The 22620-nt window shown below is 53.7% G+C and overlaps 1 protein-coding gene across 1 annotated transcript in view; it reads left to right on the top strand.

The window, feature by feature from the left end:
- The window catches only part of TSSC1 (tumor suppressing subtransferable candidate 1), a 140485-nt gene extending 118716 nt beyond the window's left edge, over nucleotides 1–21769 (top strand). Inside the window, exons 5-9 of the mRNA XM_012656954.1 lie at nucleotides 2495–2594; nucleotides 15497–15633; nucleotides 18173–18340; nucleotides 19699–19866; nucleotides 21276–21769. Of these exons, the coding sequence (XP_012512408.1) occupies nucleotides 2495–2594; nucleotides 15497–15633; nucleotides 18173–18340; nucleotides 19699–19866; nucleotides 21276–21450 (748 nt within the window). The 3' untranslated portion in view covers nucleotides 21451–21769. The remainder of the gene's footprint in view (nucleotides 1–2494; nucleotides 2595–15496; nucleotides 15634–18172; nucleotides 18341–19698; nucleotides 19867–21275) is intronic.
- Nucleotides 21770–22620: the final 851 nt, after the last annotated feature.

The raw sequence follows: 22620 nt of genomic DNA, 5'->3' as shown, positions 1-22620 counted from the left end.
GTGGGCAAATCAGAGGGCCAAGGCGGCCTCTGAGGAGGGGTCCGGCGCCGCCCTTCGAGGCCTGGCGGTGACGCTCGAGCGCGAGCGCACGGATTTGGGCTGTTCGGAAGCCTTTAACACCTTTTGTCGTTCTAGGGTAGTTGGCTCTTTTCTGAGCCCAAATGTACCAATGGTTAACTAAATTTATTAAAATGGTCTCGTTGTTGGTGTGGTATCTCCACTCTTGCCTGGAATTCCTCACTTACTTAGAATCCATCAGCATGCACCGATTAAATATCATGTACCCCACGTGGTGCTGGTCATTAAAGAGTTTTGGGAAATTGGATGTATGCTTCAGAGACCTTTAATCTGGCTGGGGAAACCTTCGTGAAATATTCATGGCACAAGAAAAGGTAGCCAAGATCAGTGTCTGTGTGTCATTAAAACTGGGCAGTGAGAAAGGGTGGGTGATGTACAGCTGTTAACTTTTCTTCATAATTAGGTAATTAGATAGTCAGTCTTTGACATCAGATGGGCTAATCCTTTATCCTGTGATTTGTGAGTTAGTTGGGTCTGGCTTTCTGGAGTTTCTGTTAAAAGTTCCAGGTGTCTTGGTGATGACCTTCAGACTATGTCTCACCAGCACCATGTGAGCAGTCACCGCCTCTGTGTTCGTTGCGGGGCCCACGCAGACTCTCCTGGCCTCTGCCTTTTTTCCCCCCAGTTTTGTGAGGGGAATTGGGGAGTGTGCATAAGTTTTTAGTGAGACCTAGTGAGGAGCTTATAAAGCCATCTCAATTTATTGTCACTGATGTATGGAAAACGTCCAGCACAGCCGAGTGCTCTCCTCTGCACCAGGACGAGAACCGTGGGCTTCCCATTTCCTCCTCTCCCCACGTTGCATTTTCCCTGGGATTCACTGTCAAACTGCCTGAGCTCTGTTTACCTGCAAAACACTCTACAAGAGAAGTCCGATCGTCTCGCGCTGAAGGAGTATCTTCAAAATTAGGATTGGCCATTGTCTTAACCGCACAGGGGAGCAGATTTGGGAGCAGGTTTCTTGGCAGCCCTTCCAGCTGTGGTGTTTTTATTTTGTTTACTGGATATTATGTGGTTTTTGTTGTTATTATTAGAAAAGATTCAGTAAACTCTTTGACTAATACAGGAGTAATGTACCTGTGATCACAGTACTATGAGCTTTCTGTATGTTCCTTGAACTCTAAATGAGAAAGAAATTGTGGTTTTGAATTATATTAACGCTGTGATTAAAAGTGATAATCGCTCCACTGACAGTCTTGAAACGATGGCATAAGGAAATGTGCCCAACACGCCCCAGTCGGTTGGCATCGTGTTCTGCGTGGAAAGGAAACAGCACAGTACCCTCCCGACGTCCGCAGTTACTCATGTGTTAGAGCGCGTGGAACAAAATTCTCTTCCTTGCAAATAAACACTTTAAGAATTTCATCAGGGAAGACAAAATCCGTATTTGTGACCAAGTTGAAAAAATTTTGGGTCTCTTTATGGCTTTACTGCAGAGATATGCTTTTTGGTCTTTTTTTAATTAATGCATTACATCGATTAGGATGATTTTGGCTGCAGATGATAAGAAACTATGGCTCAGATTGGCCCAAACATAACGAAAAGTTTTTCACTTTCAGAACCATATTCAATAAATTACATGAGATATTCAACACTTTATTATAAAATAGGCTTTTGTTAGATGATTTTGCCCAACCGCAGGCTAAGTGTTCTGAGCACGTTTGAGGTGTGGCCAAGCCAGGATGTTGTCAGTAGGTTAGGTGTGTTAAAAGTGAAACTTTAGTGACAGAGTTTAACTGAGCAAAGAGCAATTCTGGAACTGGGCAGCCCCCCCAACCAGACAGCTCTGCAACTCTGGCGCTGCCTCATGGTCTGCAAGAATTTACGGACAGAAAAGAAACTGACGTTCCAAAAACGGAAGTGAGGTACAGAAGCAGCCGGATTGGTGACAGCTAGCGTTGGCCTCACCGGAACACGGTTGGCAGTTGGCAGCCCGTCAGCCACCGAAACAGGGCTGCGGTGCTTGGCCGAGACTCAGCTGCCTGTTACGAGAGCAGGTCACGGTCTGCTTATATGTTCCGTTAGGTCACCGTTCTCTCCCTGAAGAGAAACCTTGAATTTGAAACATGTAAGGAGGCAGCTTTAGATTGAACTTAATTTAACAGGAGTATCAGATGCATTTTCAGCTTCTGATGGGTTTATTGGGACGCGGCCCCATTGTGAGTCGAGGAACATCTACACCATCACCCTGGGGGCTGGGGCTTCAGCATGTGAATCTGGGGACACAGTTCACTCCACAGCAGTGAGAAGACAACAGTGTCCCCCGCAAACATTGTCAGATAAGAATGTTAATAGACACTCAGCGTGACCACGGGCCAGCTTGCCGAATTATACGGAGCGTGTGTGAAAGCTCTTAGCTACCAGTCTGGGCGTCTCCAGTGTGCATGTTAACATTTGACACTTGTCGTTCTCTTAGTGTCGCGTGGGAGCCGATGGGAGACGGGAAGAAGGTGATTTCATTGGCCGATAACCACATCCTGCTGTGGGATTTACAGGCGAGCTCCAGCCAGGCTGTGGTAAGTGGAAGGAACGGCGGAGGTTTCGCTGTGTTTTTACTCTGGACTTGTAGGCTAGATTCAGAACACACCTCTCGATTCACATGTGCTGAGAATATCGACATTAATTATGAGATAACTGATGAACATACTGAATCATCAATCAAAGAATTGAGGGATAGGGTCCTTCAGGGGAAAGCCGTGCGGGTATCGCCAGGGCCACGCGAGATGCCACTCAGAGCCCCGCGGGTGACAGGACTCCCGCCTGTTGCCGCACTCTGCCCACAGGAGGAGGTGGCACGTCTGAAAGTGTATTCTTCTGTTTCTAGTGTGTTGTCCTTTTAATGGATGGATGTTCAAAGCATATTTGGTTAAAATCACACCTTGAAGCAGGAGCAGTTGTGAAATATTAATTTCATCGTGTCGACTACCCTTTTAACGTTTTTGCCTGTGTTATAAGAGTAACTTTTAGCATTTACTTTCTTCGGAACCAGTTTTGCTTTCAAATGTGTATCATTTCAAATACTTTGTCCTTCACAGAGTGTGTGTTAATATATTTTTTTCATTATTTGATTTCTTAGAATTTTCTTTTAAAATGTGTTTTTTTCATGCATTCATGATATTGTTACATTTGTTTGTGTCAAAGTCACAACTGTAGAAAAGAGAAAAAGCAAGAACTTTGAAACGATGGAGCTCGCAGTGTCCTTTATACCTGGGCCGCGCAGCCGCACATGGTCACGGCAGTGAGGCCGCGTCTGGGCAGGTTTCCCCAGTGGCGGCCTTGTCTTATATTCATCTGTCCCTACGACGTGTTCCCTCGTGGTGCCTTACGATATTAGTAAATCCTTTCTTTACCCTCCTGGGTTGAAGAGGTGGCATGAATCATGATTTATCATTGTTAATTTGTGGTGCCAAAGTGAGACTTTTAAAAACATTAAATGTCTTGTTAAAGTTTTAAACCTCTGAACGGCCAAAGCCTTCAATGTGAAATTAAGTGCTGGCCCATCTTCCTAGAGCATCGATAGTATTTAGGGAAAAATCACTATTTTTATTAAAAACTTTAAAAATAAGATATATCTCCGCATCCTGGAGTAGAATACAAATTTCACACAAACTTGTAAAATAAAACAGGAAACTTGAGAGAAACGTAGTGCCTGAGTTCAGCCCCCGTGGACCACAGCCCGGGCGTGGCGGTGGCGGCAGATGTGTGCTCATCTCTTGCCGCTGGGCGGCTTGGCGGGAAGTCCGGGTCGCGGTGGAAGGACATCCCCTGCCGATCCCCTCCCTTCCCCTTCTTTTCAGCGGGGAACTCCTACGTGACCGTACACTTAGAGCAAGAAGAGGACAAATACTTCGCTGTTAAAATGCCAGGCCACGGCCGACTTGGGGAGAGCCCCGCGTGGGAAGAGCTGAGGGTGCCGTCTGCGCACCTGCTGTGCTCGCCTGGCGGGGCGGTGCCGGGAGGGGAGGAGGCCTCGAGTGCCGCGCCTTAGGGTGCTGCAGGTCCTCACTGGCCCCCACTCTGCAGGCCGCGTCCGTAACCAAACCGTGAGCACGTCTTCAGACCCCAAGTCATCGCAGAAGGATTTCATGGTAGGGTGATTAATCTGTAACTTGCTCGCTGCAGAGATCAATTTGGTTTTCTCTCCCCCGTTTTTGTCTGCTGTCAGCAGTTCTGTCAATACCGCTCTGTGACCCTCGCGTGGTGTTTAATACAGAAACCTTCCCATCGATTGCAGCCGTCTTCACACCCAGCTTCTCAATTTTTTTTTTATCGTTTGAGGATATTGCCTTCTGTGGTGAATCTAATCTTACGCTCACTGCATCATTACCTTTTGCAATTAAACTGGAGATTCTTTGCCATTTATAATCATTAGCAGGCTCGGGGGGGTCTAGGGCGGAGGGTTCCATGGGTGCACGGACCCCAGTGGAGGCAGAGGGATGGCTGCTGTGTCTCCGTTTGTGCTCGTTCATCTTCACCTCCGAGCAGCTTTCACCGGCCGTGGAAATAAATAGCTTCCATCGAGGAGGGGTGGTGGCGGGGCACAAAGGCAGCAAGAAGCCGCTGCGCCTCTGCTCTGACCACGCAGGCGCGCCTCACGGCAGACGTCTGGAGGGTGCCGCCTGCTTGGCGGTGCACAGGGCAGCACCCCTTTGAAGGGAGGGGGTTTGCTTCTGAGCACAGTGTTTTTGGTAGAAATTCTCTAATCAGACGTTTAAAACGCACCACGGGAGGATTAAATCACCCTAAGTCTGGGAGGGGCCTCCAGGGTGGGGAAATGGTTCGGTGCAAATACGTCAAGCCCATTGTGCCTGCAAACAGACACTGTGTGTGTTGGGGACAGAGAGACTAGTGGGTAGAAGCTGAGTTTAATCTCGGGACTCAGGGAGGGGTTAGAACTTCATTGGGTGTTTTTCGTGCCTTGCCACCGCGCCTTGGCGTCACTGGTCGTTCTTCGCATTCTCCAGACTGCGCTCCTTGAGGGAGAGGTTGTGGTGTAGAGGAAGGTTCAGTCCGTTGCATCTGTTTTGTTAGTCTTAAAGTTTAGAACTTAACGTCCGGATTCCAGCAGGGATCTCACCACTGACTAGCATGGCCGCAGGGAAGTAATTCACTCTTGCACGTGGGTTCCTTGCGCACGTTCCTGTGTGGTGGCTGGGACCGTCGCAGGGTTGTGCAGGGACAGCTTGCTGTCTCAGTGTCTGTTCTCCCTGTCCTCTTTGGCAACAGGAACCAGGGTAAGACCCCTCCCCAGCCTCCTTCACAGCTCGGTGTGGCTGTGGGCTGAGCTCTGGACAAGTGGACGTGCGTGGGACGGGCGTGTCCGGCTCCTGGGAAATGTTCCTAAATGCGGTGTTCCCTTTGCTTCCCAAGTCCTCTCCTGGGAAGTGGATGCAGTTTGCAAATGTTTTCTCTGTTCTGTCACTTGTCTTTTCATCTTTTCAGTAGCGTCTTTCACGGAGCAAGTTTCTCATTTTTACGTTTTAGAATAGTTTTAAGTTTGCAACAAAATTGAGTGGCTGATACAGAGATTTCCCACATAGCCGTGGCCCTGATACTCGCACAACCCCCTACTGTCAGCTCCCCCCAGAGCGGTACGTTCGTGACAGCTGATGAGCCTACACTGACACGCCACCGTCACCAAGGGCCACGGCTTCTGGCAGGACTCCCTCTTGATGTTGCACCTTCTGTGGGTTCGGACAAATGTGGAATGATGCGGCCGGTGTTTTAGTGTCACACGGACCAGTCTCGTGGCCCCAAAATCCCGTGTCCCACCGAGTATTCTTTCCCTCCTCCCTGCCCCAGCCCCTGGCAACCGCAGATCTCTCCGCCATCACCAAAAGTTTTGCCTTTTGCAGAATGTCCTGGAGTTGGCATCACATGGTGCGTGGCCCGTGCAGACCGGCCCCCTTCACCGGGGCATGCATTCGAGGCTCCTCCGTGTCTCCTCGTGGCCTGACAGCTTGTTTCTTTTCATCTTTGAATGATGCTCCATGGTGTGGAAGGATTTCCATTTTGATAAAGTTCAGTTTGTCCGTTTTCCCTCTTGAGGATTGTCCTTTTGGTATCAGGGCTGAGAAGTGTGTGACCAGCCTTGGGTCCTACGGCTTTTCTCCTCTGTTCTTTTCTAAGAGTTTGATAGTTGCACGTTTTACGTTTCAGTCCCTGATCCATCTCAGTTTAGGTGTACAAGGTCCCTGTGACCTTCAGTGGCACACCTGGCAGGCGAGAGCAGAGGCCAGACTCCCACTTGGCCCTGGCTGTCGTGACGAGGGCGCAGACAGGTTTTTTTGGGGTGATTGGCAGGAGTTAGAGTGATCATTGTCTGGAGATTTTCTTTCTTGCTCAGCTGCCCCCTTTGAAGGAGAGCAGCTCGCCCTGGGGCCTGTCCGGGTCTGCACCTGTTGGCGCTTCCCGGTTGCCAGCCCCTCCGCTCCAGGCCCGGGACGAATGCGGCGGAAGGGACCCCAGGAGCTCCTCCGTGGGGCTCCTGTGTCCCGCGGCCTGGTGGGTTTGCCCTCTTGCCTCCACCCTTCAGAACCGTCCACGTGTCGTGTGTGACGTCCGGGTTTTTGTTGTACTTAGTGAGGAATAGAGGAAAAGGGTGATACGCCGCCTCTTCCCGGCAGCACACTCCCATGAAGCGATCCTGAAGGTCACGGTCACCCACCCTCGCTAGTTATCCCCCCTCCCACCTCACTAAGGTCTGAAGACTTTGATAACGTGAAAACTCTTCTGCTGTCTAATTAGAGGGAAAAGTCCTAACTTCCCAAATGAGCATGACTTGATCCTGGGGATGTGCCATCGCTTGGCAAGTGTGGCAGCTGTACGGGAGGCAGGAGGGAACAGCAGGGCGCCCGGGGGTCCCCATGGCACCTGCAGTGGCCCGTGCTGGAGTCAGGGCTATGGGAAGCCAGCCCTGCTCCAAGCATAGCGGTATGTTTATGCCAAATGAATTCAACAAATACTCAGTGAGCTCGTTCGGAGAGGGTGAGAAATATTTTTTTCCAGCAAATTGTCATTTCTCACTAATTTCAAGGTAGTGCTTTTAAACAAAGATGCAGACGTCGTGATAATATAATCGAGCCCCTCCTTGGCAGACGAGAGAGGAAGGCCCGCAGAGGCGAAGGCAGTTTCCGAAGGTGCGGCAGTTTGAGTCTGGGGCTGGGGCTGCAGTTCAGGTCCGACCCGCCCCCACCCACAGGTGCTCCCGGAGGGCCCCACGCCGAGCACCCTGCCCACCCTCCTCCGGCTCCATAAAGTGCTCAGGTATTAATAATTTGCTCATTATTTGAGTATCTGGAATGGTCAGTAACATTTTGTCTTGTGAGGGTGAATTTGACTTTTGAAAAAGTTAACTGGAACAAAACCTGGTAAACAAGATAGTTAACCAAGCTTTGTGGAGCTGGTGAGTGGAAAACCTGTTAGAACTGTATGAAAACTGGTTTTCCTGTGAGATTCGTAAGAAGACATCCCCAAACATTTGCGGGCAGGGAGTACTCCTGTCGTCAAGGCAGCAGTGCAGACTTCAAAATCGAGTCCTATTTCTGCCCCTAATAAACAGTGTGACCCAGGGCAAGTTCCTTAGCCTGCCCAAGCCTCAGTATCCACACCTGTGAAGCTGGGCTCCTAAGACAATTTAACAGTGGGATTATGTGGGGATAGCATAGTTCCATAGTCCCTGGCAGGTGGCAAACACTTGGTATGTGCCTGTTGGATAAATGGATGGGTAGGTGAATGCATGGATGGGTGCATGGCTGCATGGATGGGTGCATGGATGGATGCATGGGTACATGTGTGCATGTATAAGTGCATGAGTGCATGGATGCATGGGTGGGTGCATGGCTGGCTGCAAGGCTGAGTGTGTGGATGAGTACATGGGTACATGATACATGGGTGCATGTATGCTACATGAGTGCATGTATGGTGCATGAGTGCATGTATACATGGATGGGTGCATGAATATATGGATGGATGGATGTGTAGGTACATTGGTGCATGGATGGGTGCGTGGGAACATGGGTGCAAGGGTGCATGGCTGGGTGTGTGGGTGCATGAGTGCATGGATGAGTGCATGAATACATGGATGTAGGGATAGGTGCATGGGAACATGGGTGCAAGGATGCATGGCCCGGTGGTTGGGTGCATGAGTGCAGGGATGAGTCCATGGATACATGGATGGGTGCGTGGATACCTGGATATAGGGGTGGGTGTGTGGGTATGTGGCCTGGATATATCGCTGCAAGGGTGCATGGCTGGGTGTGTGGGTGCATGAGTGCATGGATGGGTGCATGAATACATGGATGTAGAGATAGGTGCATGGGAACATGGGTGCAAGGATGCATGGGTACATGGATGAGTGCATGAATACATGGATGTAGAGATAGGTACATGGGAACATGGGTGCAAGGATGCCTGGCTGGGTGTGTGGGTGCATGAGTGCGTGGATGGGTGCATGAATACATGGATGTAGAGATAGGTGCATGGGAACATGGGTGCAAGGATGCATGGCCAGGTGTGTGGGTGCATGAGTGCAGGGATGAGTCCATGGATACATGGATGGGTGCGTAGATACATGGATATAGGGGTGGGTGTGTGGGGTATGTGGGTGCCTGGATATATCGCTGCAAGGGTGCATGGCAGGGTGTGTGGGTGCATGGGTACATGGATGAGTGCATGGATACATGGCTGGGTGTGTGGATACATGGATATAGGGGTGGATGTGTGGGTACGTGGGTGCCTGGATACATGGGTGCAAGGGTGCATGGCTGGGTATGTGGGTGCGTGGGTGGGTACATGGACACATGGCTGGGTGCTTGGATACATGGATATATGGGTGGGTGCATGGGTGCAAGGATGCATGATGGAGCAGCTGTAATTCATGATCTCCAAAACTAGATTATGGGTGAGGGTCACCCAACAGGAGGGTCACCAAGAAGATCCTAGTATAGACAGAGGAAGTACAGAGGAAAGAAACTGAGGTACCATAAAGCAACCTATGTTTACTTCGTAATTAAATTACTTCCCCAAAGTCAGCCAGTGATCGTCGTAATTCAAGCACAGAGGACACGATGTGCTTTCGTTATTGCTGTGCTCCCTGTTTCTCATGCCCTCATTATTCTTTATAACAGATCTTTTTCCCTCTCGGAAGAATTGACTGTAATTAGATCCATCTCCCCAACAGATCACTAATGTCTCATTGGTGTTACAGACGTATTTTTTATGCTCTAGTCCATCTTGGTAAAATAATATAATCTGCACTCGTGGCCTTTCCAGTCTTGATTGTGTGGAACGAGGTCACCCCTGCATTTGTGGTTTTAGGACACACGTTTTTCTCCCGAAACAGAGTTTAGATTCAGGGTAGTGAAGTGGGGCAAAAAAATCTTTTAGTTCTATTCGTCCTACAAATAGAGTCCTTTTAGAAATTAACTAATGATAAGTTTAAAGTGACATCAAATTCTCTCCCCCAGTGGTGGCGCCTAAGCCCCGCGTGCACTTTCTAAATGGGGAAGGCTCTGGCTGTCCGGCCGTCGCTGTCCAGCCCTCAGTGGTGAGTTCCGTGCAGCTCAGATTGTGCCTCCCCGGGGGCTGGTGCCCGGTCTGTGTGTGCCCGGCAGCCAGGTGTGCAGTGCCCGGCTGCCCGCGTGCCCCTGGCAGGACCCCACCTCCATTCTTTCTCCGGGCCCTGGCGCTACCCACGCCTGCCGCCTGGAGTGCGCAGGGCTCCCGCTGCCCCGCCACGCCAGGCCAGCTCTCCCAGATCCTCCTCCTCTGCTTTCCTTCGGGTCCTGAAGGTGGCGACGGCCTCGCGGGCTCTCTAGTGAATCCCGTTTCCATCGCCTCCGTCAGACCCTGGAGATGATGCTCTCAGATGATGCTCTGGGCCCCAGAAGACAGCGTCAGCCTTCGCCTGCGTCCTTATCCCTAAGACAGCTCAGAGCGCTTCTCAATGTTCCTAAGTGTTGCTTTTGAGTCACAGTAAAAATGAAGAAAAAAATGTTTAAGGCACTTGCCACGTGCTAGGTGCTGTCTGGACACCTGGTGTGTATTACCTCATTTAATCCACTAACCCTACAGGGTGGAAACTTTACTGTCTCCATCATGCACATGAGTCACAGGAGAGGGAGCCCAGCCTCAGAGATACTAGCCTGCCTGAGGCGAGTCACTCGGACGCAGAGCTGGGTTCACACTCAGGAAGTTCACGTTCAAAGCTGGGGTAAAATTCCCCGCTGGAGACGGAAGAGGAGTTCCTGTAGGAGTCATTCTCAAATGGACACTGCAGGTGCAGCAGGTAGGATGCAGTTGGCTGCAAGACATAAGAAAGGGCTTAAACAGTGAGGAAGTTTTATTATCTGATGTAACCAGACACGTAGAAATAAAGCAATTCCAGAGTTGGTTAACTCGGTGTCTCAGTAATGTCCTCAAGGGCTTAGCTGCTGTGTGTCTTCCTGCTCTGCCACATCCACCTGGCACTGCCGTGTGACTGCAAGATAACTGCAGTGGTTCCAGCCATCACAACTAGACTCCGCAACACCAGCGAAGAGAAAGCAGATTTCTCTGTGCATCTCTGTTTGTAAGGAAAGCCTCTCCTGGAAGTGCCTATGTCCTGTCAGGCATGGTCTCTGGCAAGGGGAACGAGTCCCTCATGCTTGGCTCAGAGAGTGTCAGTCCCTGAGGATGGGAAGGGACTCAGGGTGGGTGGTTCCAGCTTTTTGTAAGCCTGCCTTGCAGGTCAGGTTGCACAGCGCGGGATGTGTCTCCCGTGCCCCAAACACCACAGCCCGGCCGTTTCTTTATCCTGCAGGAAGGTGGGAGGCGCTGCCCACTTTCTCTGCCGGTCTGCGATTCCCTCCGCGCTGTGAGCGCCGTCCTGTGCTCCCCGGTGGTTCTCCTCCCCGCCAGGTCTGGCTGCCGGCTCTGCGGCTCCTGCTGGCAGGAGCACAGCTCTTCGTCTCTGGGACTCTCACGGCGAGACTCCGCTCAGACGCCCCCGAGCTGCTGCAGAGGCCGCAGGTCACATTGCTCAGTTCACTGGAAGGTGTGCTCTCTCGCTCCCGTCCCGGCATAGTGACGTCTCGTCTGAAAGGTTCGTGGGATGCCTTTAATCATTCCTTTCTCCGGGCCCTGGACAGGCACTGCATATTCCTCTTTAACGCTGAAAAACAGATCACCACGCACGCCACACCACGCCCTGTGGAGCTCTTGCTGAGTTCTGTCTCGTGCCACCAGGAAACCAAAGAGTGTGACTGATTAACCTTACGTCTTACACCGTGCTGTCTGCCCTGAGTGGACCTCACGAATTGGCGGCGACCCCTCTCTCAGGCTTGTATTAAAATTTGCCTTCAGACTTCTCTGCACCTGTGGGCACAAAGCTTTTGGTGCCTCGGGAGTGCGCACGTGAGTTCGCTTGGTCGGTGGGGGAGGATCAGAATCAGGACGCGGGGCCTGTTCCCGCCTCTCACTGGCCGCGTGGCCACGGGGGCGTCACTCGTAAATACTGTTGATCAGTCACATGGTTAATTGGTGGTCGGCTGATGGATTAGTTAATTAACGAACTTACTGTTTCAAAAATCTAGACTGGTCTATGACGGCAGTTTAGAACACGTCCTGCGCTCTGTGGGTTTGGGAGCAGGTGGTCGCGGAGTCGCCGGCTCGGCTGCAGGGAGGCCTTACAGAGATGAAGTGGCCGTCAGTGCTTGGCGAAGGTTTCGGACCTTCTGCTTCTGGAGTGGCTCGCGGCATCTTCCCAGACAAGCTTCATCACGGATTAGCTCGTCCAGCTCACTCTGCTGAACTCGCCTTACCTTCTAGAGATGTGACCTTATGTTTTGTCTTTCTGAAGAGTTTGATTATAAGCCAGTATGCTTAATAGAAAATTCATTAGAACACGGTGTGGATTAGTCAGAAAATATATCCAACCCTTTTGTTATTTCTGCTTGTTGATTCCATGGTTTTTAGCGTATTGGTTGTCACCGATGAATAATCGTTACCTGGTAACTAGGTCTTCAAAAACTCAATGGCACCTGTGAACATTTTGACTATTTTATTTTCCTAAAAGGAATGCTACAAAAACATTTTTTCATTCACCTGTCTATGTGGAGGTTAAAACATTGAAAGTTAAAGCCAAACATCAGCTCACCCCATGCCTCTAATAATGTGTGTTTTAGGGTTATTCTGGTGTCTCTGCGTGGTGTTGGTACTGATTCCCGTGTTTAGGTGACGGTATCCGTCATGGCTGTTGGGAAGACTTATTTTGACCCACTCCCAAATTGGCTTTTAGTAAGCACAGTCAGTGGCTTAGAGTTGGGGGCCGCGGCATGAATTTTCTGCTGGCGTCTTCCCCCTGCCCCATGACTCCGCGATAGGGCTCTCCGCGGACTCCCAGCGCTGCCCCGCGTGCTCCCATGGCCAGCCGGGTTTCCCTAGGAGCCAAGCCTTCCTTCCAGAGTGGCCCCTGCTGTTTATCCGCGCTGAGTGTTTCCAAGGAGCCCGCCTCCCACGTGCCAACGGAAGATAATTGCTCCCTTGCAACCAAACTGAATTTTCCTATGCCGCGAAGGTGACGAAAAGGAAGAGATGCTGTAAAATCCTCTAGAGTGTGATGGGAAGGGCAGGAGACCACCATCCTGTCGGCAGAGCAGTCCCCTCTCCTGTTTTCTCTCTCAATTGTTCCTGGTGGCAGCCGACACAGCTGGACCAGTCTCCGGGCGGGGGTGAGGTCTGCGGCTCTTCTGGGGCTGTCTGGCCTGGTGCTCTGGGCACCTTTGCCTCCTGCCCTGTGGGCACGAGGAAGCCTGGCGGGGGAGGGAGGGGCACCTGAGCAGGTAGCCGGGGAGCAGCCTGGGCGGGAGGGGTCCAGCTGCGGGTCCTGGCCGTGCGGTCCCGAGACACCAGGCTTCCCAGGTGCAGCCTCCCTCGTGCTCCAGCCGCTTCAGGTCCCGTGTCAGGGCGGCTGCTGTGCTGCCTTTGTCCTGGGGAGGGTGTGCAGGCCCCGGCCACCTCCCTACATGTCCTCTGTTTTGGTCGCTCTCCTTCCTGACACCTGGCCCAGGCCCTGGCTCTCCTCGCCCGGCAGTACTTGGCTCCCACCCGTCCCTGAAGTTCTGTCCCTGCAGTTCTGCCCCTGACAGCGGCCGCTGCCACCTGGCCTGCCGGCTGCTCCCCACAGACATCTCGGCCTGGGGTTCGGGGGCGGCTGGCTGCACCCGCCTTCTCAGCCGTGTGCGCCTGCTGCGGGGTCTGCCTCTGCCTCTGCCGCACTCGCCCACCCGGCTTCGCTTCAGTGCCGCCCGCGTCCCAGGCCCCTCCGCCTGTGGCTTGTGCTGCGGGTGGCGTCCGTCTGAACCCCAGCGCCAGGTTCTCCCTTCCCCGCCTGCGTCCTCCATGCGTGTGTGCTTGGACTCTCCGGGCGTGCCTGCCACGGTGTCTCGCACAGCAGGAGCACAATTCACACTTCCAGCGTGCAGCAGGAACAGCCTTTCAGCTTTCTGTGGTGAGAGGACCGATAAGTCACAGTCGGTATATGTGACAGCGGAACACACATTTTAACTGAGACGTCGTAAAACAGGCCCCGGCTTTCCCCAAGGAGACATCCTTTGACTGCCCACGAGGCCCTGGGCTGTGGGGAAGACCGAGGTGGGGTGGGGTGGCCAGGGTCCGGGCACGGGGGCTGGGGGGCGCTCAGGAGCTCCCACACACGTGGGAGGGAGCAGGCCAGCAGCTGTCAGCTGGGAGGTCCGGGGGGAGCCTCGGGGTCCTTCTTGTGCCCAGCCTGCAGGTGCTTCCTGCCCAGGCCTTTCCCCAGAGCGCCCTGACTGACCGCTGTGGTCTCACCCGACTCCCAGAAATGCACAGGGTGCAGACGCCCACCCTGCCTCTGCCCTGGCGGGGACGCCCCCGCCCTGCCTCTGCCCAGATATGGGGTCATGGTTGCCTTCACTTCCCCTGTGGGTCTCTGGTGTTCCCACCTCTCTTGGCCTCTTGTCACCATAAGTCTATGCTAAGCTGGTGGCTTTCAGTTTCTAAAAACGTTCCCTAAGTACCACAGCAGGATTTAGAAGTGGGAAATGGACGTGCGGCCCTTCCTGGCCTGACAGCTCTTCCTCCCGACTGAGCTTAGCTTCCGAGCATCCCTTGGTGGTGACCGTGCCTATCAGCTTCTACCCAGGACTGTTTGGGTCCTCTGGTCGCTCCATGGTCTGTTCCTGTAGGATGGAGGGACGCTGGGTGTTGTCACTCCAGCCTCTAGGTGGCCGCCTCCCAAGTTTGGAGCCTTCTGCTGTGGAGGGGACAGGTGTTCCTGGGGCCCGTGGGCTATAAACCGTAGCATCCTCACACCTTCTTTGTTCTCACCGAGGACCCCACGTTCTCCCACTTTGTGAGTGACAGCTTCCCAGCCATGGTCCCCATCAGACCCTCGGCACGGCTGTGCACCGTCAGGGAGTCTAGGCCCGGTTCGGCTCAAGCCTGGATGGGCCCCGCCTGCCCACACGAGCCCTTGACGAATCTTGTAAGACAGTGAATGACCTCAGCACGCCTCTCGGGGCCGCACTGTCCCCGCGGCTCACTCCGACCCCTCCCCGGCCTGCCTCGCTGGGCGCCGGCCACTTGGCACTCCAGGTCCCCTCTCAGGGGACATGAAAGAACACATTGGTTTGGACGTCGAGTGAGCTGAGTGGCAGTGGGCTCGTGCATATGGGCAGGATTGGGTCAGGCGTGCCCGAGAGTGCCGCCGGGGCGGGCCTGGGTCCTCTCCGCCGTTAGCAGTCACCGTGTGAGCCAGAAACTGAGGCAGGCTTTGCGAATGGAATCCCAGGTGGGCTGGGAGCGCGCTTCTCCCGGGCTCAGGCGGCCACCCCCTCTCTGCAGAAGGAGGTGTCTGCCCCGGAAGGTGGTCCCGGCGGGTCTTGGCGAGTCTTCCTTATCAGCTGCCTGCCTTGCCAGGTTTAATTAACCTCCGTGTGAAGGATTTATAGATCCTCAAGATGAAGGAGAGGAAGAGGATGTGTACGGAAAACAATACTTGATCTGTGAATGTGTGTCCCTTTGTTATTCTAGAGCTGGTCTCGTGGACCTGCTTCGTCCGTCTCTGGGGACAGGCAGACGTCTGAGCTGTTCCGTATTGTCTCCTCCGAGTCCCAGCTGATTGTCTCTAATCGCACACTTGCAAGCGGGTCCTCTTTAACAGACGTCTATTAATACACTTTCTATTTCTTGCTGTGCTCAGTTTTATAATTTTTTCCAAATAAGGTTCAAACATTCTTGCCTTTTAAGGGAAGAAAACAAAGACAGAGCTTCCTAATTATTCTCAATAATTATTTTCAGTAATATCCTCGCATATGGGACATCCTTTTGAGTTTTCTGAAAAGAGTTAATTACTCTTCTTTTCTCCTTTCTTTGGAAAACCTCGCGACATTCCCAGCTGGCCAGTTCGGCGTCGCTGGAAGGGAGGGGACAGCTGAAGCTCACCTCGGGACGGTGGAGCCCGCATCACAACTGCACCCAGGTGGCCACGGCGAACGACACCACCCTCCGAGGGTGGGACACTCGGAGCATGAGGTCAGTGAGCCGCGCGACGCCTGCGCCTCCTCTGCCGGCCGTGACGGCGGCGGAGAGCGCCGTCAGCCAAAGCGCGGGGCCCGTGGTCCCTCCGTCTTCATCTCCTGTCTGCGGGACACCGTAACCGCGTCTCGGTCCTTCACCCCCGGCCGAGCCGGCCGCCCGCCGCCAGAACCGTCCGTCTCGGTTGATCCTTTGTTGTTCCATATTAGTCCTCTGCACTAGCGGCGGTTTATGATAGAAACCAGGGTCGGGGCTTTTGGAACACGTTGTGAGCAGGATGGTGGCCGTCAGCTGCTCCGTCTCAGGACCAGCCATGGCGGGTTGGCAGTTGCTGTCCCCTGGTTAAGTCTCTCTGTGGAGTTGTCTGACCATTTCTGTGCCTTCTGGAGACTTACCCGTCGGGTAATCATACTTTGTCATTTAAGTAATTATACGCAGCCACCAGCAATTCTAATGGAACAAATAAGAGCAATTTTTCTGTTCCAGTTGTGATTTTGATAGGCAAAGGAGGGATGGTGGCACGTCTGTTGCCATGACAACGGAAGCCCACACAAGCTTTTTTAAGATACAGTTATCCCCTCAGCACACCATAATTTATCACCCAGCTGAGAAGACGGATGTCATGTAATAACTTGTGTGGCTTCCAGGGTGGGGGCACAACTTTAAATTCAGTTTCGAGGCCCCTCTCAAAATCCAGGCTAATAGATGATCACCATTTCCTCAGCTCGGGCTGTGAGGGCAAAGGGTTTATTCCGTTTCCTACGCAGAAGCTGGACGCCGCAGACTTAGACCCTGACACACATCCCTGAAGTCACTTCTCCGTGTCCTGTGGCCACCTCTCCCTTTGTTTCATTGTGCTTTGAAGGATGTGAGGAATTTCGGTGTCTAAAGACAAGAAACCCAACAGCTGGCACCACAGACCAAAGAATAGATGTGCTTGGCCCGGCTGGCGACATCCGCGTCCCGCGGTGCCTCGTTCACCCACGTGGTGTCTTTGTGTGACGAGCTGACTCCCGCGGGAAGTGCGGCTCCCGCAGAGGAGCGTCCTAGCGCCTTCTCCTTTGCAGGCGCTTTGGTTTTTCTTTAGCAGGATGCCGTCGGTGCTTCTTCCGGATCGTATCACGCTCTCGCGTCAAAGGTCCCGCCACGAGAGCATGCAGGAACCTTGCTAATACTTAGTGTGTGTGTGACTGTCCACCCAGTTCCCTGGAAACTTGCCAAATTTTAATTTTGTACCTTTGCCTGTTTCCCTCGAAAAATCTTAAGGTTTAGGGTATCTTATTTTAAGAAAAAAAAAAATCAGGATATTTAAAAGATACGGGATATAATATAAAAACTGGAAGATTAAGGATGGTTTAGGGTTGGAAAATCCAATGTGGGAGAAGAAAGGTGAAAGAAATTGAGTTTATCTACCTTGGAGAACAGAGAACAATGATGGTTTTGGAGGCATGAAAGAGAATTACTGGAGAATTACGGGCACAAAGTTCCTGGTTGTTCACCGTCCGCCCTGAAGCCATGGCGAGGGAGGCAGGAAGGTGATGCGGGAGAGAGGACAGCTGCGCCTGGGGGGGTGGCGGGGCCGCCCGGGCCAGCGCTGTCAGCCATGGGCCGCTGCTGTCAGGGCACAGGCGTCGTGTTCCTCGCCCCGTCCCGCCTCCCTGCGTGATCTGCCCTCTGTTTGGGGTTCATGGCGTTGGAAGGTGCCGCCATGACAGGCAGATGTTATGATTTCAGACCTGCGGAGAGCAGCCGGGAAGAGAGGGCATCCAGGCTTAAGTTAGGTGTGTGTGCGAGCGTGTGCCTGCCCTCTCGTGCGTGCATGTGTGCACTGGTGCATGTGTGCAATATGTGTGTACATGTGAGCTGGTATGCATGACGGCGTGTGTGTGTACGCACACGTACGCGCACATGCACTATTTCAAGCAACCCCTCTCCTGTCTTTGGAACAAGTGGCTCTCCCTGGACCACCACTGTGGACATCTGAGGTGGTGTGACCAGGTAAAGAACGAGCCTCCCAATCACAAACACCATCCGCGTCATTTTTGCATAGATTTCCAACTTTTTTTAACCTTTCTCCCTCTCTGTCTCCCAGTGCCAACAGCACGATTTATTCTGCCTTTGTCCCCTATCTGTCTCCCTTTTCCTTTCTTTATTCACTGTGTCCTTCCAACAGCTTGTTAGGTGTCCTGTCCAAAAATCTGTTCCAGCCTCTCTGTGGCATTGCAGCCTCTCTGGCACCCTCATTCTCAAGATACCAAGTCATGTGTTTGACCGCGACAAACCAGCATCACTTCCACAGCCTGCCGGGGGGCCAGAGGCGCGCTCCCAGAGAGACGCGAGCGCGTTACCACCGCGCGGCTGGGGTGGGGGTGCCTGGTGCCAGCCTCCTCAGTCAGGAGGAGAATGTCGAGGGGACCTGCGCTCCCCGGGCCAGGGGCTCAGGCAGGATCCTGGGGAGCAGGTGCACGCCTGGGAGCCCGGTAGCTTTTCATAGCCCGATTGGTATTTTCCTGTGCTGTTCTTTTTCCTCCCGCAGCCAGATCTACTGCATCGAGAACGCCCACGGCCAGCTGGTGCGGGACCTCGACTTTAATCCCAATAAGCAGTACTACTTGGCGAGCTGCGGGGACGACTGCAAGGTGAAGTTCTGGGACACCCGAAACGTCACCGAGCCCGTGAAGACCCTGGAGGAGCACTCCCACTGGTGGGCGGCTCGCTTGCTGCGTCGGGGAGCGGGGTTATGCGGTTTGTTTTGCTAATTACTTTATCATCGGAAAGACACAGACCAGCTTAGTTTGTGCTGCTGTGAATCATTCAATCAACCCAGTTTTATTTTTCTGAAAGAAACGCTAGTTCCAAATCTGAATGTTTGTGATTTATGAACGTAGGAAAAGAAGAAAAACATTAAATTCTGTTTTCTCTTGAAACAGTGCCGGTTGAAGTATGCAAAAATAAATGTGCACAGATGTTCATGCAGCATTGTTTGCAATGCTAGAAAACTGGAAACCACCCAAATGTCCATCAGTAGGGGATTGGTTAAGTGAATCAGGTGACATCCATGTAGGGAGATCATGCAGCTGCCAGGAAGCGTGAGGAACATTTATGCATGTGTGGATGAGGACGGAGGCCCCAGATCCCTCATTATTTCTAAAATATTATCTGAGTGTTACCGTATGCTGGGCACTCTTTGCTAAGTAAGTAAAAAGATCAAGTTGTGGCCTAGCGTGTACACTACAAATCCATTTCTATTCACATCAAGTACGTGTGGGATGCGTGCCACGCATGCGTGGGTGTACACGCACACGCACATGCAGAAGGAAAGGCTGAAAGGGCGAGAGCCGCGCTGTCACCGGAAGTCCTCTCCCAGGCGAGGAGGGGCCCGTCACAGGGATTTTGCGTCCCGTGGCCCACGTCACTGAGTGGTTTGAATTACTTATCAGAAGCTCTATTGTTTCTGCAATCAGAGAATTAAAGACCCCAGGATACCAGCGTGCAGTTTTGATAAGTGCAATGAATTGCTGTAATTTTCTGCAGGCCAAGGAGATGCACCCAATGGTGCCCTTGGCCAGGCAGGAGCCTCCGCGTGGGAAGCGCCTGCGCTCTCTGCTGCCCAGAGGCGGAGCTCGCCGCGGCAGGGCGCGGAACCCGAGCACGCACCCCCGGGCCTTCGGAGACCTCCGTTGCTCTCGTCTCGGGGCCTGCAGCCCCTGCTGGTTGGGAAGATGTCACGGGGCTCTGTGTGATGTTACAGGCTGTCAGTAATCCGTATGTTCTATGGGGCAGTTTTTGTTTTTAGAATTTTAGAAAGTTCTCTGAAATACTGAGCAATGAGCCTTTTCCTGCGGCAGGTTTCAGCTAACATTTAGTCTTTTTTTGTCTGTCTGCTGGGACTTAAGAGGATGTTTTAGAGAAACAGACGGTAAACCCAATCCTCTGCTAAAAACCACCTAACGTCAGACCACAGGACTGGGGGTTGGTGGCCTGCGTGCCCACTGCGGGCTCAGTTTGCTGGCGTCGTCCATGGGACACGCGTGGCTCAGCCCCTGTGCCTGCCCCTTGCAGGGTGTGGAACGTCCGCTACAACCACTCGCACGACCAGCTGGTCCTCACTGGCAGCAGTGACAGCAGGGTCATCCTCTCCAACATGGTGTCCATCTCCTCGGAGCCCTTTGGCCACTTGGTGGATGATGACGACGTCAGTGACCAGGAGGACCACCAACCCGAAGAGAAGTAAGGACACAGCAGCTCTCACAAATGGTGTCTTGGTGCGGGTGGTTTATGCAAAAAGCGGCCAGTGTGTGGTTAAGGTGACATTCTCGTTCCTCACAACGTGGGGGCGTTGGGATTGGCACCCATGACGGGAGGCCCGAAGCTGGGTTAGGTAACACCTTCCGGAGTGGTTTTATTCTGTATCTATCTCTCTACGTGTATTTCTTTTCATATTCTTATTAAATGCCGTGTATAAGATTTAAAAGGCTGTCACTGGACGTCAAATTTGAGCATCAATAATAAGGAGAGCTAGCATTTCCTGGTCTGAGAGACGTCATTGTTAGTGTCCTCACTGCTGTGGTTTGAGCGCGTGGGTTCAGAGTCGTTGCCCATTTGCTCAGGGGCCCTCGGCTGGCCGGCGGCAGTGCTGGGACCCCAACCCAGGTCCTTCGCCCTGAGACAGTATAAAATGCGGTCAGCCATGACGTGGGTTCCAGTCACACCGCCTTGGTTCCGTGTTTTCCCCAGACTCCTCCCTGTGCCCTCTGTTTTCTGATCCTAATTGTTGCTTGGGAGCTTGGGAGACGGGACGGTGAAGGCCCCTGTTCATGCCGGGCTCACGTCCCCGGCGCCACACGGGGTTCTGGGGGCCCCTCCTGGAGACAGGGACAGCAGGGGCTGCCACTGGGACCCCAGCCGTGCGTGGGCGTGGCTGCCAGAGTCAACAGTGGGGTGTTAGAGGAGACACCCCATGCTTTCCTGGGGCGGGGGGCTCCTCCTCGCGTGTGACAGCTGCTCCCCTGCAGCGGCTGAGCGCCGCTCAGAGGCTGCCACAGCAGTTCAAGGCCCAGACCCCAGAGGAGGGAGGCTCTGGGGTACAGTCCAGTGGGGTGGAACACGTTGAGCCCTTCCGTACGGGAGGGTCTGTTGCTCTGTTTGATTCTTCACATTGTTTGTTGTCCGAGTTCTCCCTGCCCGCCGAGCGTCTGAAGTTCCTCTGTGAGACGGACTTGCTGCGTTTGGAGCCTTCTCTGCAGTGGACTCTGCCTGTTTGTCTCTGATGCGGACACAGGACCGTTTCCCCCCGTCCTTTCCTCCGAACCAGGGAAGCCCCTGTGCCACCTCTGACAGGATGTCCCCCGGACTCCCACGGTCCGAGGGCCAGAGACACCCCGGGAGTATCAGACGGCAACACGGATTTCCCGTCCCCCTGCCGGGAGGGCTGCACGTCCACAGGAACCAGCCCGCCGGCTCCAGTGCGGGCCTCCGCAGCCCTTCCCGTCATGCGGAGGAGACACTCGGGCCTGGACCGGCTGTGTCCCCTGGCCGTGTCCCCTGGCGGGAGCACTGATGTCCTCATCCCCTCTGTGCCTCTCCTGCCCGCCCAGCTGGTGCCACCCGGCTCACGCCATGTCTCTGTTGCGTTGCAGGAGTAAGGAGCCGCTGCAGGACAACGTCATCGCCACCTACGAGGAGCACGAGGACAGCGTGTACGCCGTGGAGTGGTCCTCCGCCGACCCGTGGCTCTTTGCCTCCCTGAGTTACGACGGGAGGCTGGTTATCAACCGGGTGCCCCGGGCTCTGAAATACCACATACTGCTCTAACACGCCCCGCGTCCCTGATTCACCCTCTCGGCAGATTTTGGACAATCTGCAGCTATTGGGAAGTAATTAGTTTTCCAAATAGATCCCGCTGCTGGAGAACCAGCATTGCCTTCTTCTAACGTGAGCATTTGTAAACGACGGTGGAGCTCCTGCCCACGGCACGGCTGACACCCAGACCAGGGCCCCCTCTCGAAGGGGGGGACCCGACCTTGTAGGGTGAATCGGTGCCTACTGACCACTGCTCCGTTTCTCTCCTCTGTTAGGGTGTTGGGAGTCTCACTTTTAAATATTAACTCGTCTTTCCCTTGAGGTTGAAAAATAAAATAAGCCCACGCTGCACAGGTGCCGAGCTCATTATTTCAGGAGCGCCGCTGCTCGTGGCCACGTCACCTGGGTCTCCATTCACTTTCCCTTTCCTGACCCAGAAAAGATGCGGCTGGACAGAGGTGCCCTTTCCACGGCCACGCCTTGTGCAGAACTGCGGGGCCCTGCTGGCCGGCGGAGGTGGCTCCCAGCCCACGCCCTGGGCCCGAGCCGTGCGGCTGCGTGTCCGCTGTTGGGAAGTCTCTGCCCGTCCTGGGCTGCGTCCTGCTCCCACTGGCCGGCGGCCGTGGAAATGCTGTTCTCCGTCATCTCCCAGGTCAGGATTGGGCTCTTGTCTCTCAGCTGTTGGGGACCCCCAACTCCCACACACATCTGCCATGGACACCCCTCCTCAGGAACCCCCAAAACACCGTGAAGCCCCTCGTCTGTTGCTCCTGCTGTGGATGCCCAGGGTCAGTTCTGCGCGCGCTGGTGCAGGGTCCCACCCGAGCGGCCCCCCCACCCCAGTCCTGGACGCTGGGCCTGCACCTGGCCAGGTGTCCTTGCAGGCGCCACTTGTGCTCATCTGTGGTGGGGGGGCAGGGCTGGGTGCGCTCACAGGCCCAGTGAGCTCCGAGGTTTGATGGTTCCACCCAGGTCTCGTCTGAAAGGTTCGCCGTGACAATGAGACATTCTGGCTGGGACCCTCTGTTCTCCTGGAGTGTCCCTGTGTTTTCTAAGGACGCTGTGAGCTCAGAAGGGCACATCCGGGATGTTGCGAGAGTCCACAGCAGGGTGGGCACCCTGGGTGGGCAGGAGGGGTGAGGGCGGCTGGCCAGGTGTGCCGCAGGCCTTCCAGCATTTCTG

The sequence above is a fragment of the Propithecus coquereli genome, unplaced genomic scaffold (genome assembly GCF_000956105.1).
Source record: "Propithecus coquereli isolate 6110/MARCELLA unplaced genomic scaffold, Pcoq_1.0 Scaffold529, whole genome shotgun sequence".
NCBI classification, from domain to species: domain Eukaryota; kingdom Metazoa; phylum Chordata; class Mammalia; order Primates; family Indriidae; genus Propithecus; species Propithecus coquereli.
Note: the sequence above shows the minus strand (reverse complement) of the source record. Positions and strands in the feature narration are given on the sequence as shown.